Genomic DNA, 18,676 nt, shown 5'->3' with positions numbered 1-18,676 from the left:
CTTCCCCAGCCTTGTTTAGAGCCGCACAACCTTTGATGCCTTGGTGGGGAATTTCTTCAAGTTCCGGGTCCATCTATCCACCCTTGTTCTGGGCCATAGAGGGCAGGAGGGGTTGTTTTGTGTTTACACCCGCAGTACCATTACTCCAGTCACTTTCCGGGTCGTTACCATCCCCCACTATTATCACTGTCCCAGCCCTTTCCATCTGTGGGAGGAGCTGAGTCTCCACCTCCTCATTAACACTGGGAGGCCTATAACAAACTCCAATGATGACCTTTGTAGTACCGCCCCCCATGTGCAGTTCCACCCATAATACTTCAGCCTCATCACACTCTCCATCAACTAGTTCCTCTTTCACACTCACTCTGAGATCACTTCTCACATAGAGACAGACACCACCCCTTTCCTGTTCCAGACAGACTCCACCCCCTTTCCTATTCCAGACAGACTCCACCCCTTTCCTGTTCCAGACAGACTCCACCCCCTTTCCTGTTCCAGACAGACACCACCACCTTTCCTATTTCCCCCGTCTCTCCGAAAGAGAACCTAGCCAGGAATATGAATGGCCCAGTCATGTGAGGAATGAAGCCAAGATTCAGCAATACCAATTCAATCCTAGTTCTCTTCATGCACCAAACCTTCCAACTCACCTATTGTGCTGGGCACACTTCTGGCATTGGGGAACAAACACTTTCATTCACTGACACCTTGTTCATTCACTGACACCTTGTTCATTCGACACCTTTCCCATTCACCGACACCTTGTCCATTCACTGACACCTTGTTCACACGGATTTTGAGTATTTTTTATTTTCATACAAATGGTACCAATTCCACTGGCTGTTTGTAACACCAACAAGTACTGACCCCGTCTGATCGGTCTACCCTGTTAAAACTGAATTCTCCTTCCCCCCTCCATCCTAGTTTATATACTCCTCCAGCCTTCCCATAAACCCCTCCCCCAGCACAGCAGACCCCCTTCCATTTATATGCAGACCATCTCTAGCATATACAGTGCAGGAAATGTGTATTTGCTCCCCTCTGATGGTGAATGTTCGCCCCTCACACAGAAATGATCGGTCTAACAATGGAATGTTCGCCCCTCACACAGAAATGATCGGTCTCACAATGGAATGTTCGGTGTAACACTGAGAGACAGAATACAACAACAAATTCAGCAGAAATGCGTCTAACAAATGATGACGGATCTGCATGTTCATGAGGGAAAGAAGGATTTGATCTCCTTCACAGAAAATGACTTAGTACTTGGTGGCCAATCCCTTGTTGGCCATGAGGTCATGTTTCCTGGAGTTGGCCCCCAGGTTTTCACACATCTCAGGAGGGATTTTGGCCCACTCCTCTTGGCAGATCCTCTCCAAGTCATTAAGGTTTGGTGGCTGACGTTTGGCAACTCAAACTTTCAGCTCCCTCCACAGATTTTCAATCGGATGAAGGTCTGGAGACTGTCTAGGCCACTCCAGGACCTTAATGTGCTTCTTCTTGTGCCGCTCCTTTGTTGCCTTGGCCGTGTGTTTTGGGTCATTGTCATGCTGGAACACCCATCCACCACCCATTTTGGCTTTGGCCTTGGCTGAGGGAAGAAGGTTCTCACCCAAGATTTGATGGTACATTGCCCCGTCCATCGTCCCTTTGATGCGGTGCAGTTGTCCTGTCCCCTTAGCAGAAAAACACCCCCAAAGCAGAATTTCTCCACCACGTTTCACAGTTGGGATGGTGTTCCTGGGGTCATAGGCAGCATTCCTCCTCCTCCAAACACGGCGAGTTGAGTTGATGCCAAAGAGCTGGATTTTGGTCTCATCTGACCACAACACTTCCCACCAGTCCTCCTCTGCATCATTCAGATGTTCAGTGGCAGACTTCAGATGGGCCTGGACATGTGCTTTCTTGAGCAGAGGGACCTTGCGGGCACTGCAGGATTTCAGTCCTTGTCAGCGTAGTGTGTTACCAATTGTTTTCTTGGTGACTGTGGTCCCAGCTGCCTGGAGATCATTGACAAGATCCTCGCGTGTAGTTCTGGGATGATTCCTCACTGTTCTCATGATCATTGACACTCCACGAGGGGAGATCTTGCACGGTGCACCAGACCTAGGGAGACTGACACTTGTTTTGTGTTTCTTCCATTTGTGAATGATTGCACCAACTGTTGTCACCTTCTCACCAAGCTGCTTGGCCATAGTTTGGTAGCCCAGTCCAGCCTTGTGTAGGTCTACCATCTTGTCCCTGACATCCTTGGACAGCTCTTTGGTCTTTGCCATGGTGGAGAGTTTGGAATCTGATGGTTTGATTGCTCCTGTGGACAGGTGTCTTTTATACAGGTAACACAATGAGATTAGCAGCACTCCCTTTAAGAGACTGCTTCTAATCTCAGCTTGTTACCTGTATGAAAGACACCTGGGAGCCAGAAATCCTGCTGAATGATAGGGGACCAAATCCTTCTTTCCCTCATGAACATGCAGATCAGTCATCATTTGTTAGACGCATTTCTGCTGAATTTGTTGTTGTATTCTGTCTCTCAGTGTTACACCGAACATTCCATTGTTAGACCGATCATTTCTGTGTGAGGGGCGAACATTCCATTGTTAGACCGATCATTTCTGTGTGAGGGGCGAACATTCCACATCAGAGGGGAGCAAATATGCAAATATGCATTTCCTGCACTGTAGGCTGCACCCCAATGAAAAGTCATCCCAGTGCTCTAGGTCAGGACTCCATTTTTATTCTTCCCCTGCCATCAATAGCCAACCCGGTCCCACACTTCATCCATGTCTTTGGGGACCTCTCATCTCCTTATGAACTGTTTCTTCCATGATGAAGATCAGCCATGGAGTATATCTGAGGTGTATATCAGGGTGTGCTTCTTCCCCACATGAGAGCTGGGATGTCCAGCAACATTCATCTAGAAGACATTTCCCGCACTCAAGGCACTAATACACTTCCAGGGTTGTGTGGGATCCATGATGTACAGGAAGACAGGACTTCAGTGAGGAACATTTCCCTCACTCAGGACAGGAAAGTGGCTTCTCCCGCATGTGAGATCTCTGATGTTGGTAAAGATTGGACTTCTGTGAAAAACATTTCCCGCATTCAGGACAGGAATACGGCTTCTCTCCCGTGTGAGATCTCTGATGTCTGTAAAGATTGGACGTCTGTGAAAAACATTTCCCGCATTCAGAACAGCAATACGGCTTCTCCCCAGTGTGAGATCTCTGATGTGTGTGAAGCAAGACCTTGCATAAAAAACATTTCCCGCACTCTGGACAGGAATACAGCTTCTCCCCTGTGTGAAATCTCTGATGTCTGCGAAGATCAGTCTTCTGTGAAAAACATTTCCCGCACTCAGGACAGGAATACGGCTTCTCCCTCATGTGTGATCTCTTGTGTCTATGAAGACTGGACGTATCTGAATAACATTTCGGGCACTCAGGACAGGAATACGGCTTCTCCCCCGTGTGAGTTCTCTGATGTATATGAAGATTGTACTTTTTTGAAAAACATTTCCCGCACTCAGGACAGAAAAATGGCTTCTCCCCCGTGTGTGATCGCTGATGTAAATGAAGTTTGGCTGTATCTGAAAAACATTTCCCGCACTCAGGACAGGAATTTGGCTTCTCCCCTGCGTGAGATCTCTGATGCATGTAAAGATTGCACTTCCTTGAAAAACATTTCCCACACTCAAAACATGAATACGGCTTCTCCCCCATGTGAAATCTCTGATGATTGTAAAGATAGGACTTCTGTGAAAAACATTTCCCACACTCAGGACAGGAATACGGCTTCTCCCCCGTGTGAGATCTCTGATGTTTATGAAGACTGGACTTGTCTGAAAAACATTTCCCACACTCAGGACAGGAATACGGCTTCTCCCCCGTGTGAGATCTCCGATGTTTATGAAGACTGGACTTGTCTGAAAAACATTTCCCACACTCAGGACAGGAATGTGGCTTCTCCCCCGTGTGAGATCTCCGATGTTTATGAAGACTGGACATGTCTGAAAAACATTTCCCACACTCAGGACAGGAATGTGGCTTCTCACCTGTGTGAGATCTCTGATGTGTGTTAAGACTGGGCTTACTTGAATAACATTTCCCACACTCAGTACAGGAATACGGCTTCTCCCCCGTGTGAGATCTCTGATGTATCTGAAGACTGAACTTCCTTGAAAAACATTTCCCACACTCAGGACAGGAATACGGCTTCTCCCCCGTGTGACATGTTTGATGTTTGGACAGACTGGACTTATCTAAAAAACATTTCCCGCACTCAGAACAGAAATATGGCTTCTCTCCCGTGTGAGATCTTTCATGCACATTAAGATGTGATTTATAATGGAAACCTTTCCCGCACTCAGTACAGGAGAACCTCTTCCCTGTTGGAAGGCCGGCCCGGTCCCGCACAGTCTGAAGTTCCTCAGGATACAAGGAATCCGATGGTCCATCTACACTGGGTGGTGCCGGATGGACATTGGAGGGAGCCGGGTTTTCTCCTGGACAATACTGTGTGATGTCCTCATCTTCTACTTTCCAGTCTGGAGACAAAGTGAGACAATCCTCGGAGGTTTTCCTCATCTCCCGGCCATGGACTAAAATACAAAGACAAAGAGGATTACTAGACAGGAGCTGATTGGTTCCCCCAAACCAGGACTCCGCCCACATCAGGCAGCTTGGTCTCTGAGGAGCTTACAATTCCACCCTCAAGGGAACTAGGAAATGGCTCCTCTGATCTCCTACCAGGTCATTTCTTTATTCATGGACCTTAGTCAGAGAGTGAGGAAACAACCAGAACTGTCTTTTATAGGAGGGACAGTGATGAGGGGATTATAGGACGAGGGTCCCCACCCCCTCTATCACTCATCACCATCTTCCCAACACAAGAAGTACTGCACTTCCTTATTTAGTCCATGATTTAGTCATGAAGAACAGCGGGGCTGAGCCCCACCAGAGGTCAGAGAGTGAGGATGGGGGGAGAACAACCAAGATGAAGACTGGACTGATCCTGAAGACCACCATCATTGGGGTATTGACTCCTCCCTCATTATCACTTTCTGTTTAAGGGTCCAAAGTTGGAGGATGTTATCACATTATTATCACCATGTAAAAGTCTGTGCTCCAATCACATCATCCGATATAAAATGTCCAGCTGGGAGGAAATGGGGGGAACAAAAGAGAATCCATATTATGTGTATATATAGCAGTGAGGGAGAGGGGAGAGCAGAAGTCAGGAGTATGTAATGTACAACATAGAGTATATAGTGCAGGGGTCAGGAGGATGTAATGTACAACATAGAGTATATAGTGCAGGGGTCAAGAGTATGTAATGTACAACATAGAGTACATAGTGCAGGGGTCAGGAGTATGTAATGTACAACAGAGTATATAGTGCAGGGGTCAGGAGTATGTAAGGTACAACATAGAGTATATAGTGCAGGGGTCAAGAGTATGTAATGTACAACAGAGTATATAGTACAGAGGTCAGGAGTATGTAATGTACAACAGAGTATATAGTGCACGGGTCAGGAGTATGTAATGTACAACATAGAGTATATAGTGCAGTGGTCAGGAGTATGTAATGTACAACACAGAGTATATAGTGCAGAGGTCAGGAGTATGGAATGTACAACATATAGTATATAGTGCAGGGGTCAGGAGTATGTAATGCACAACAGAGTAGTGCAGGGGTCAGGAGGATGTAATGTACAACACAGAGTATATAGTGCAGGGGTCAGGAGTATGTAATGTACAACATAGAGTATATAATGCAGGGGTCAGGAGCATGGAATGTACAACATAGAGTATTTAATGCAGGGGTCAGGAGCATGGAATGTACAACATAGAGTATATAGTTCAGGGGTCAGGGGTATGTAATGTACAACATAGAGTATATAGTGCAGGGGTCAGGACTATGGAATGTACAACATATAGTATATAATGCAGGGGTCAGGAGTATGTACAACATACAGTGGATATAAAACATCTGCACACTCCTGTGAAAATGTCGGGTTTCTGTGATGTAAAAAAAATTAGATAAAGATAAATAATTTCAGAACTTTTTCCACCTTTAATGTGACCTATAAACTGTACAACTCAGTTGAACAAACTGAAATCGTTTAGGGGGAATTAAGAATAAAAAATGAAATTAATCTGGTTGCATAAGTGTACACACCCTTACACTAATCCTTTGTTGAAGCCCCTTTTGATGTGATTCCAGCACTCAGTCTTTTTGGGGAGGAGTCTATCAGCACCGCACATCCTGACTTGGCAATATTTGCCCGCTCTTCCTTGCAAAAACACTGCAAATCTGTCAGATTGCGTGTCATCTCCTGCGCACAGCCCTCTTCAGATCACCCCACAGATTGTCCATCGGATTCAGGTCTGGGCTCTGGCGGAGACATTCCAAATCTTCCATCTTCTTCTGGTGAAGCCATTCCTTTGTGGATTTGGATGGATGCTTTGGGTGGTCGCAATGCTGAAAGGTGAAGCTCCTCTTTGTTCAGCTTTCTAGCAGAAGCCGGAAGGTTTTGTGCCGATATTGACTGGTATTTGGACCTGTTCATAATTCCCTCTACCTTGACTAAGGCCCCATTTCCAGCTGAAGAAAAACAGCCCCAAAGCATGATGCTGCCACCACCATGCTTCACAGTGGGTATTCTGTTCTTCTGGTGGTGTGCAGTGTTGTTTTTGTGCCAAACATATCTTTTGGAATTATGGCCAAAAAGATCAACCTTGGTTTCATCAGACCAGAACACATCTCCCCACATGCTTCTGGGAGACTTCAGATGTGTTTTTGTAGAATGTAGCCGGGCTTGGATGGTTTTCTTCCTAAGAAAAGTCTTCCGTCTTCCACTCTACCCCATAGACCAGACATATGAAGAACACGGAGATTGTTGTCACATGGACCACACAGCCAGGACTTGCCACATATTCCTGCAGCTCCTTTCATGTTGCTGTAGGCCTCTTGGCCGCCTCCCACACCAGTGTTCTTCTCATCTTTTCATCCATTTTGGAGGGACATCCAGTTCTTGGCGAGGTCACTGTTGGCGAGGTCACTGTTGGTGATGTCATTGTTGGTGAGGTCACTGTTGGCGATGTCACTGTTGGCGAGGTCACTGTTGGTGATGTCACTGTTGGCGAGGTCACTGTTGCACCATATTCTCTCCACTTGATGATGACTGTCTTCACTGTGTTCCATGGTCTCCTAGATTGTAAGCTCCAAAGAGCAGGGCCCTTGAACCCCTCGTGTTCTGTTCTGTTACTGTCCTGTCTCATGTACCATCCCCCACTATAATGTACAGTGCGGAGCAAACCTTCTGCCGCTATATAAATACTGTATAATAATAATAATGGTATATCTAATGCCTTGGGAATTCTTTTGTACCCTTCTCCTGACTGATACCTTTTAACAATGAGATCCCTGTGATGGTTTGGAAGCTCCCTGCATACCGTGGCTTTTGCTGAAGGATGCAACTAAGAAAATGTCAGGAAAGACCGACTAGAACAGCTGAACTTTATTTGTGTTTCATCAGAGGCACTTTAAATGATGGCGGGTGTGTACTGACTCCTATTTAACATGATTGTGAGTGTGATTGCTTCATTCTGAACACAGCTACATCCCCAGTAATAAGAGGGTGTGCACACTTATGCAACCACATTATTTTAGTATTTTTTGTTTTCTTCCCCCCTAAAAGATATCAGTTTGTTTTTCAATTCAGTTGTTTATAGCATGCATTAAAAGGTGGGAAAGTTCTGAAATTATTTATCCTTGTCTAATTTTTTACATCACAGAAACCTGACATTTTAACAGGGGTGTATATCCACTGTAGAGTATATAGTGCAGGGGTCAGGAGTATGTAATGTACAACATAGAGTATATAGTGCAGGGGTCAGGAGTATGTAATGTACAACATAGAGTATATAGTGCAGGGGTCAGGAGTATGTAATGTACAACATAAAGTATATAGTGCAGGGGTCAGGAGTATGTAATGTACAACATAGAGTATATAGTGCAGGGGTCAGGAGTATGTAATGTACAACATAGAGTATATAATGCAGGGGTCAGGAGGATGTAATGTACAACATAAAGTATATAGTGCAGGGGTCAGGAGTATGTAATGTACAACATAGAGTATATAGTGCAGGGGTCAGGAGGATGTAATGTACAACATAGAGTATATAGTGCAGGGGTCAGGAGTATGTAATGTACAACATAGAGTATATAGTGCAGGGGTCAGGAGTATGTAATGTACAACATAGAGTATATAGTGCAGGGGTCAGGAGTATGTAATGTACAACATGGAGTATATAGTGCAGGGGTCAGGAGTATGTAATGTACAACATGGAGTATATAGTGCAGGGGTCAGGAGTATGTAATGTACAACATAGAGTATATAGTGCAGGGGTCAGGAGTATATAATGTACAACATAGAGTATATAGTGCAGGGGTCAGGAGTATGTAATGTACAACATGGAGTATATAGTGCAGGGGTCAGGACTATGTAATGTACAACATAGAGTATATAGTGCAGGGGTCAGGAGTATGGAATGTACAACACAGAGTATATAGTGCAGGGGTCAGGAGTATGTAATGTACAACATAGAGTATATAGTGCAGGGGTCAGGAGTATGTAATGTACAACATAGGAGTATATAGTGCAGGGGTCAGGAGTATGTAATGTACAACATAGAGTATATAGTGCAGGGGTCAGGAGTATGTAATGTACAACATAGAGAATATAGTGCAGGGGTCAGGAGTATGTAATGTACAATATAAATTATATAATGTAATGGTCAGGACTCATAATATTGGTATTCAGTAATTTAAGGTCCTTAAAGGGTTGCTTGCCTCCCATCTCCTGAGACTGCACTCAGTGACTTGGGGCTGAGACACTACAGACATATCCCTCCACCCGGCACAGCCAGCAGATAACAGAGAAGGTCCCCTGGAGGAGTCAGGCACAAGGCAGGAGACCCCAGTCACATGTCCTGGGTGCCTACATTATGCAATGCTTAGAGTAAAAATCAACATTTTGCTGCCAGCTGAACCCCAGAACCTCCATAAATCCAGTCTAGATACATAAATTGTGTCTGCAGCACAGAGAAGGAAGATTATCCGAGAGAAATCCAGGAATACAGGACGGGGAACACAGCTCAGGAAAGTGACCAGGGGATTACAGGCTGATATCACCCAGTCCCCGCCCTACTCTGGACCAATCAGTGAGCAGTATGGGTGGAGGAATGGATTTAGTGTTCATGACCCACCTGTGCTGATCTCTGTAGGAGTGTCCTCCTCTATAAATGTCCCCGTTATTCCATCCTCCTCCATAGACTGCTGATCATCCCTCACATACGCCTCTTCTTCTTCTGCTTTCACCTCAAATTCTATATCGATTGGATCTCCACTCTAAATCAAGGAAATGAGAGAAAATATCATCTGTAAAATATAAGATTTATGATTGTGACATCACACACAAAATCCACACATTGTCTCCCTTCACAGAAGCAGATCACATGTGATATGTGGGTACATTTCCCCTAAATACCGCATGCCATCCTGAAACTGTCCATTTCCTATCACGTGTTGCGGTATTGACCACAAACACTGAACACGCTCAGTAAATACCGCATGAACAGGCGTTACATTCACAGAAGGAAATAAAGAATGAAATGCATGCGGTCATTAATTAGTGGTGGAGACATGCGGCATTCAGGAAATGTGTACTGCTTGGGAAAGAGTGGGCGGCCGCTGGCATCCTTAACAACCAGTAAACAACATGGTTGTTAGGGAGCGAGCGGCTGCCGCATCCAAACCAACCGATAAATCTAAAAAAAAAGAATTACCAGCAAGGAAATATTAAGAAAATGGCGTAGGATTCCCTCCTTGGGGGGTCTAGTATGGATTTTGAAAGGGGGCCCCTTGCCAAAATGAAAGAAATACATACCAGACCCCTATCTGAGCATGCAGCACAGCAAATCAGAAAAGGGGGGACAAGCAAGTGACCCCCCCCTCCAGAAACATACCAGGCCACGTGCCCATAACATGGAGTGGATGCTCTGGGGCGGGGGGGGGAGCTTTGCTCCCCCAGAGCACCTTGTCCATGTTGATGGAGACAAGGGACTGTTCCCTACAACCCAGCCTAGTGGCTGTGGGGGTTTGCAGGCAGGAGACTTACAAAAAGTAACAAGGGGGCCCTCAGATCCCTCACCCCATGTGAATGAGTATGGGGTACATGGTACCCCTAATTATTCGCCCCAAAAAAGTATTCTGTTATATAGACAGCAGGCAGTTTTTGACAAGTCCTTTATTAACCACTTGCCTACCAGGCACTTATACCCCCTTATTTACCAGGCCAATTTTCAGCTTTCAGCGCTGCCGCACTTTGATTGACAATTGCGCGGTCATGCAACATTGTACCCATATGAAATTTTGATCATTTTTTTCTCACAAATAGAGCTTTCTTTTGGTGGTATTTAATTGCCACTGGGCGCTTTACTTTTTGCGCTATAAATAAAAAAATTGCAAAAAATTTTTATTATAAAATTTTTCAAACAGGTATTTTTTCTCCTTCACTGATGTGCATTGATGAGGCGGCACTGATAGGTGACACTGATGATGGGTACTGATAGACGGCACTGACTGGCATCACTGCTGGGCACTGACTGGCACAACCCCTGGGCACTGACTGGTGGCACTGCTGGGCGGCACTGGTGGGTGGGCACAGGTGGGTGGCACTTCTGGGCACAGGTAGGTGGCACTTCTGGGCACAGGTGTGTGACACTGCAGAGTGGCACAGGTGGGTGCACTGCTGGGCACAGGTGGGTGCACTGCTGGGCACAGGTGGGTGATCTGCTGGGCACAGGTGGGCGGAGCTAGTGGGCGCACTGCTGGGCACAGGTGGGTGCACTGCTGGGCACAGGTGGGCGGAGCTAGTGGGCGCACTGCTGGGCACAGGTGGGCCGAACTTACGGGCACTGCTGGGCACCGATCATCAGGGCACTGATCATCAGTGTCCTGATGATCGGTGCCGATCCCCGCTCTGACAACTGCCGGTTCTCGGCAGTACTTTCCTCACGATCTGACAGCGTGAGGAAAGTGCAGCCGAGAACCGGCACTTGCATTTCCCTGTGATCAGCGTGTCATTGGACGGGATCGGCCTTTTACCACATCACGTGATCAGCTGTGTCCGTAGGACACAGCGATCACGGAGATCGCCGGGTGCGCGCCCCCTGGGGCGCGCAGGAGAGCGCGTTCTGGGGGGACGTCATATGACGTCCACCCAGAACTGGCCGGCCGCAGTGAAGCCATCATTCGGCTATCTGCGGTCGGCTACTAGTTAAAAAAGAAAAATAAAGCAAAATGTCCCCCCCGGTGTAGATCCATCATCAATCACGATGCTCGCTGTCACGGAAAGAAAAGCTCCGCTCCCAATGAAGACTCCCCTCTGTCTGACAGCTCTGCTGCCTCCTGCCACTAAATATACTAAGAGACGGTGTCACTCGGTGACGTCACTGACTGAGGCATGTTGTATTGGTGATGTCACTGACCGGGGCATGTTGTATTGGTAACGTCACTGACCGGGGCATGTTGTATTGGTGACGTAACAAGAGGGCAAGGCCACCCAGTGACGTCACAGGGTAGTAGCATTCCTTAGTTTATTTAGAAGTGGGAGGCGACAAAGCTGTCAGATGTCAGGAGGGGAGCTTTGTTTTTTCAGCGATGACAGCGAGTATCGTGATTGGATCATCGATGGATCTACATCAGGGGGATATTGCTCTTTATTTTTGTTTTGTCAAAAATTTATTCCAGTGTTTTTTTTTACACTACACTGTTTGGTGAATGAATAGGGGTACTATGTACTCTAAACTCATTCACATTGTGGGGGGGCGGGATCTGGGGGCCTCCATGTTAAAGGTGGCTTCCAGATTCCAATAAGTCCCCCACCCAAAGCCCCCCCACAACCACTGCCCAGGGTTGTGAAGAAGGGACCCTTGTCCCCATCGCCATGGGGACAAGGTGCTTTTGGGGGCGCAGAGTGCCCCTGCCCTGAAGCACCCACCCCATGTTGAGAATATGTGGCCTGGTATGGTTCAGGAGGAAGGTGGGCACTCACTAAGGGTCTGGTATTGATTTTGGAGGGGAACTCACTCCTTTAATTTTATTTTTTTGGCATCGGGGTTCCCCTCAAAATCCATACCAGACCTGTCACAGCTGTCAGCAGGGAACTTGGCGGCCGTCCGCTCCTTGTTTACTGGTTGTTGGGGACACTGGCGGCTGCCCTCTCCTTAACAACAAGCTATTTACAAGTGTTGCTATGGACACCAGTGGTAAATTACCCGCAGGCTTCACTACTAAAAAACAGAATGCAGCATCTTACTACATACTGGGATACGGGAAGATACCGCTTTGTGATTGGAGCCCATAGTCTCTACAAGTCCATGTTCTAGATTCTCCATCCCACCAACCTTGTAATAGTGAGGGATGGTGTGACCTTCCTGTGTGGAATCCCGGGAATACAGAGGACGGGGACATCTCTCTGGTGGGTTCCTGGTATTAGGTGGCTCCATCATCTCCTTGTGTCCTTCTGAAAACTCCTCCATCACTCCATACTCCTCATCCTCCTCTTTATACTCTTCTTTAACATCAATATTATCATCCCCGAGGATTCCACTCTGAAAGATATAATAAAACATTCATTGTAACAAACATGCTGTGTATAAATCACAACTACCAATAATTGTCATCATCTACCTGATGATGGTGAGGGATGGTGTGACCTTCCTGTGTGGAATCCCGGGAATACAGAGGACGGGGACATCTCTCTGGTGGGTTCCCATGACTGGATCCATCTGTAGGAAACACACACACTGACTGAATCCATTGTTTCTATGTGTTTATCAGATGATGGGGGATCTAGGTGGATCCTCCGTACTGCTCTCTCCTTTACAATAAAGTCTCCTCTTACCCGGTGATGTGAGGGGCGGCTGATTGTCCATCATGACGTCCTTGTAGAGATCCTTGTGTCCTTCTAAATACTCCCACTCCTCCATGGAGAAATAGACAGTGACACCCTGACACCTTATAGGAACCTGACACACACAATGATACAGTCACCATCCAGACACATCCCTTGTCTGTTACTGGAGAATGTCCCAGAATTCCCGGCACCGCTCACCTCTCCTGTCAGCAGCTCCATCATCTTCTTAGTGACTTCTAGAATCTTCTGTGTCTTCTGTCTTGTAGGGATCAGGGATGGAGGTGGGGGGATGGTGATGGGATTCTGGATTCTCGAGGATCTTGTGGTCATACGATGAGATCTCCTGCTGGTGTCATTGTCGGTAGATTTCTTCATGACTCCTGTACAGTTCTGTGTGATACAAAGATAAATCTCACTCTCCCATAATCCCTCACTTCTATGGTCAGCTCTAGATTTATTCTCCAGGGATTGGCCACAATGTGCCGACTCAGCAAAGGACAGACATCTCCATCCAATGATATGATGACAATGGGGTCAGATTTATAGCTCCTTCTAGAAGTCATATAATAGAGTCACTAATGGTTTACTAGTAAGGCTCACTGACCCACCAGGAAATGTCACCCATGGATTTAGTGGTCAGTGGGCGTGGCATGCTGGTAATCATGGGTCTCTCTGATTGGACTAAAGCTGAGATTGTTCTCTTCTATAACCAATGCCGCCATCTTGTGCTATAACCAAATCTCATAGAGTCCGGACACTTTATGTATTCATAGTACTTGTGTGGATGTCGTTATTGATTACAGAACATCAGAAGACTTCAAGTGACTCTGAATCCCTCCCAGTGTACAGCCCAGTCAGATTTAACCCCTTCATTACACTCACCTCTCCAGTCAGCAGGCTGAGGATCTCCAGGGTGAGCTTCAATATCGTCTCATTCCGGGGAAATTCCTTCCTTACAATCTTCACAAAACCCAAAGTCTGCTGATTGTCCATCATGACGTCCTTGTAGAGGTCCTTGTGTCCTTCTAAATACTCCCACTCCTCCATGGAGAAATAGACAGTGACACCCTGACACCTTATAGGAACCTGACACACACAATGATACAGTCACCATCCAGACACATCCCTTGTCTGTTACTGGAGAATGTCCCAGAATTCCCGGCACCGCTCACCTCTCCTGTCAGCAGATGGACCATCATGGTGGTCAGTTCCAGAATCTTCTGCTCTTTCTCCCTCTCAGGTATCAGAGAATGAGATGGAGGCACCATGGTGAGGCTCCGGGTTCTGCTCCATCCTCCTGAGATTGGCTCCCCACTAGACTTCTTCTTTACAACATAATCCTACAGATCAGGAGAAAAATAAAACAATATCAACCACCTGACATCATCTAAATGTGTGCAAAAATAAAATGGTCTATTGACCAGAATAGACAAGAGTGATGTCATGTGACCTCCCAGAATCCTCCTCACCTCTCCGGTCAGGTCTGTGTTTTATTAATAGAGATAGAAGTGATGTCATGTGACCTCCCAGAATCCTCCTCACCTCTCCGGTCAGGTCTGTGTTTTATTAATAGAGATGAGAGTGATGTCATGTGACCTCCCAGAATCCACCTCACCTCTCCGGTCAGGTCTGTGTTTTATTAATAGAGATGAGAGTGACGTCATGTGACCTCCCAGAATCCTCCTCACCTCTCCGGTCAGGTCTGTGTTTTATTAATAGAGATAGAAGTGATGTCATGTGACCTCCCAGAATCCTCCTCACCTCTCCTGTCAGGTCTGTGTTTTATTAATAGAGATGAGATTGATGTCATGTGACCTCCCAGAATCCTCCTCACCTCTCCTGTCAGGTCTGTGTTTTATTAATAGAGATGAGAGTGATGTCATGTGACCTCCCAGAATCCTCCTCACCTCTCCGGTCAGGTCTGTGTTTTATTAATAGAGATGAGAGTGATGTCATGTGACCTCCCAGAATCCTCCTCACCTCTCTGGTCAGGTCTGTGTTTTATTAATAGAGATAAGAGTGATGTCATGTGACCTCCCAGAATCCTCCTCACCTCTCCGGTCTAGTCTGTGTTTTATTAATAGAGATAAGAGTGATGTCATGTGACCTCCCAGAATCCTCCTCACCTCTCTGGTCAGGTCTGTGTTTTATTAATAGAGATAAGAGTGATGTCATGTGACCTCCCAGAATCCTCCTCACCTCTCCGGTCAGCAGGTAGATGATCTCCAGGGTGAGGTTTAGTATCTTCTCAGTCATGTGACTCCGGTCCTTCTCCATCCTCATTGGTGCCATCATGTGATCTATACAGGTCTCCTTGTAGACGTATAACTTTGGGAAATGAAAGTAAGAATGATTTGGATGGTATTGGTCACACAATAATAGGATGTGGATGTGAGGGGGGAATAGGAGGGTTGCTGAACATTGAAGAACTACTCCCCCCATGGGAAGACATTTAGTTTGGACTGTTTATTGTGTACTACAATTTTGAGGTCCGGGGCCCCTTTTCTCTGTTGGGTTTGTTTGGTCTCTGAACTGGTTTTGATGAGTATTAGATCTGCAGACAAGGAATGATAAATCTGATCCTTCCTATGACTAGTTTGCTCTGAGGCAGTGCTGTGAGGTCAATGTCGGCTCATCATGCAGGGATGGTCACTTTACATCACCCGACGCCCGGGACATGTAGTTCTGGGGGCCGGGCAAGTATTGTGTTTAATCTTTATCCCTGCTGAGGGCAAGCCGCAGGGCTCTCCTTTCAGGTGCCAGCCTCTGCCACCCCGTGTGTGTGATCCTCTCCTGTACCTGCTATGCTTCCCCGGCTCTGCTTGCCCATCTGTGGGCCCGGGTCAGCGGGTGTCGGAGGGTAAAGGGGATGGAGGAGAGCGGACATGTTCACTCCCTTCTTGTCCTGACCAAAAAGTGACGTTATGACAGATTTCCCGACCATCGAGGCCGGCAAAGAATGTAATGCGGTGCGATGTGCACTACATTACATCCAATGGAGTACAGGGGAACATTGGGGGTCTTTTAGACCCTGGATGTCTCAATAAAGAGAACCTGTCATCAAAAGTCATCTCATAGAGGACTTTGTCCCCTTAAGTAAAAATGTTTTTTTTAAATGCAAAGAATTAAAGTTATAACCAAGTACATAACTCCTCCCTTTAAAAAATTTTAAGGCCCCCCCCTCCCCCACATATATGCACACCCAAACCTAAGAGCACACGCTGGAGCGCCTACACGTGATAACATTGATTGTGATACACGTTACATATCGCCGGTCACACCAGCATGAGAGGATAATTCTAGGAGCAGACCTCCTCCGTACTCTATACTGATGACCTAGAAGGGGCTATAAATGTGTCCCCTATAGATAATACCGGGACTAAAGGTTGTCACCATTTCAGCACACACAACTTAAGGTTTGACATGTTGGATATCTATTTACTCGCTGCAACCTCGGCTTTTATATTTTTACACATAAATGGGTCATCTATTGCTTTTTATGCCCTGAAATCAGCTTAAGAGTATTTTTTACTGACTTTTGGCATTTCATAGACTTTGTGATAATATTTTGTGACATAAAAATTAGAACTGCCGCTATTTTATTCTCTAAAGTCTCTACTTTCAGAAAATTGATATTTTGGGGGTTTTGTGTCATCTTCAGGATAAAATGATTTTTTAAATGTGCAAAAAATGCCAAAATGGCTCTGGGAGTGAAAGGGAGAAAGGATAAACAGGACACTCCCCTTTCCTGAGGAGCAGCCAATCAGTTCTCATTACACTGCAAGGAATCTCCCCTCCCTGCTAGTCCCCGGGTGTGGTGCTGGAGACAGGCGGGGGAGGGGAGGAGGAGATAAACAGCGCAATGTTACACATATTAAATATTTTAGTCCCTATAAAGCTCCTTTCATTTTTGAAACCCCAGATATTCCTAAAAGTGCCTCAGATTTATATACATTTTCTGTTACAAAGGAATGTTTTCTTCCTCCTGAGCAGCAATGTAAGGGGCTCTATGCTCCATACTCCTGACCCCGGCACTCCATCATTGTGTTGGCTGCATAGTGTAATGATTGCCCATTGGCTGCCTGTGTAGTGTCATCATTGCCCTTTGTAGGCCATGTATGGTCAGGATGGTCCTTGTCTTGTCTATTTATTGTCAGTGCTGTTTGTTTAGAGGACCATATTACTAGAATTTATCTCCACAATGAGGAGAATGTTCCGGCCCCGGAAGTGGGGGAATGTTCTGCTCCTGAAGGGGTTCATCTGGGTTCCCACACTATATATGTGTGTATCATCATCTGCTGGAGATAAAAGACATCACAGTGACTGTCAGGAATGGACTTGCCAGTAATGGTGGGACTCACCTGCCTTGTGGGCTGCAGTACCAGGGCTGGCCAGCGGGTGCTCCCGGCAATCAGAGACTCAACCTTGCATCCAGCCAAACACCTGAAGCTGATTACGGAGGTGTATTTAAGGGATGGCCAGACCTGCAGTCTCTGCCTTGGTGTGTGTTTTTCCTGGGCCCTGTATCTTGTTACCTGCATCCCTGTTCCTGTCTGACTGATTCCGGACCTCTGCTGACTTCTCCTGTTTCATCCCTGGCTTGTGACCCCGACCATTCTCTGCCTGACCCCCTATTCCTACCTGCCCGATTGTTATTGACCCGGGCTGCCTGACGACGCTTGCATTGTATGTACTGTTATCTGTGGGTGGTTTGGTTTGGTTCGTTTGCACTGTGTTATGTTTTAGTATTGCACTGCGTTTATGTTTGTATTGTTAGTCTTTAATAAATTATATTGTTTATAACTTATCTGAAGCCTGCGTTTCCCTGCGTCAGTCACATACCACTGGTCACACCCCGGAGCCTTGACAGTGACTATGGAGGAAGAGGACGGATGTGACTATGGAGGAAGAGGACGGATGTGACTATGGAGGAAGAGGACGGACGTGACTATGGAGGAAGAGGACGGACGTGACTATGGAGGAAGAGGACGGACGTGACTATGGAGGAAGAGGACGGACACGACTATGGAGGAAGAGGACGGACACGACTATGGAGGAAGAGGACGGACACGACTATGGAGGAAGAGGACGGACACGACTATGGAGGAAGAGGACGGACACGACTATGGAGGAAGAGGACGGACACGACTATGGAGGAAGAGGACGGACACGACTATGGAGGAAGAGGACGGACGTGACTATGGAGGAAGAGGACGGACGTGACTATGGAGGAAGAGGACAGACGTGACTATGGAGGAAGAGGACGGATGTGACTAAGGAGGAAGAGGACGGACGTGACGGTGAGGTTACTGGGTGTAAATAGGAAATAACATCTTATTACCTCCTCTGCTGCCTCGTCCACCAATGTCTCTGATCTGCTTCCTCCCCACTCACCTCTCGGAATGGCCTGTCTACCTGACATCACTTCCTGTCTGTACCTGACATCACTTCCTGTCTGTACCTGACATCACTTCCTATCTGTATCCCATAGAGAAGTCCTGTCTGGGGAGAAATGAGATCACCATCTTGTGGAGTTCAGAGGAACTGCAGCCCCGAGAAACATCCCCTAATAACCATTCCAGCATTGTATCTACCTTACAGAGATACCAGGGAAGATCAAAAAGAACTAAAAAAAGTAAGAAACAATAAACCTAACTCTTATGCAACCAACTGTTTAAATAATATATTTTA

General features: G+C 46.5%; 2 protein-coding genes across 2 annotated transcripts in view; both read right to left on the bottom strand.

The window, feature by feature from the left end:
* Positions 1-2,542: 2,542 nt before the first annotated feature.
* LOC149460655 (uncharacterized) overlaps positions 2,543-18,676 on the bottom strand; it is a 111,350-nt gene continuing 95,216 nt past the window's right edge. Inside the window, exon 8 of the mRNA XM_089679394.1 lies at positions 2,543-4,354. Within this exon, the coding sequence (XP_089535520.1) occupies positions 3,018-4,354 (1,337 nt within the window). The 3' untranslated portion in view covers positions 2,543-3,017. The remainder of the gene's footprint in view (positions 4,355-18,676) is intronic.
* LOC149460657 (uncharacterized) lies at positions 13,086-14,166 on the bottom strand. The gene is made up of 2 exons (XM_089679391.1): positions 13,868-14,166; positions 13,086-13,375 (listed from the first exon to the last, which is right to left on the bottom strand). Exons 1-2 carry the CDS (start codon positions 14,030-14,032, stop codon positions 13,088-13,090), a joined length of 453 nt encoding a protein of 150 aa, XP_089535517.1. The 5' UTR covers positions 14,033-14,166; the 3' UTR covers positions 13,086-13,087.

The sequence above is a fragment of the Staurois parvus genome, unplaced genomic scaffold (genome assembly GCF_062004578.1).
Source record: "Staurois parvus isolate SC_StPar_1 unplaced genomic scaffold, SC_StPar_1.0 ptg000223l, whole genome shotgun sequence".
NCBI classification, from domain to species: Eukaryota; Metazoa; Chordata; class Amphibia; order Anura; family Ranidae; genus Staurois; species Staurois parvus.
This window is presented reverse-complemented; position numbering and strand designations above follow the sequence as displayed.

Bases quoted from the DNA above. Each gene is read 5' to 3' on its own strand.
- LOC149460657 (XM_089679391.1), bottom strand. From the start codon at position 14,032: ATGGAGGAGTGGGAGTATTTAGAAGGACACAAGGACCTCTACAAGGAC. The intron at 13,376-13,867 runs GTGAGTGTAATG...TGTATCACACAG, and splicing joins TCAGCCTGCTGACTGGAGAG to AACTGTACAGGAGTCATGAA.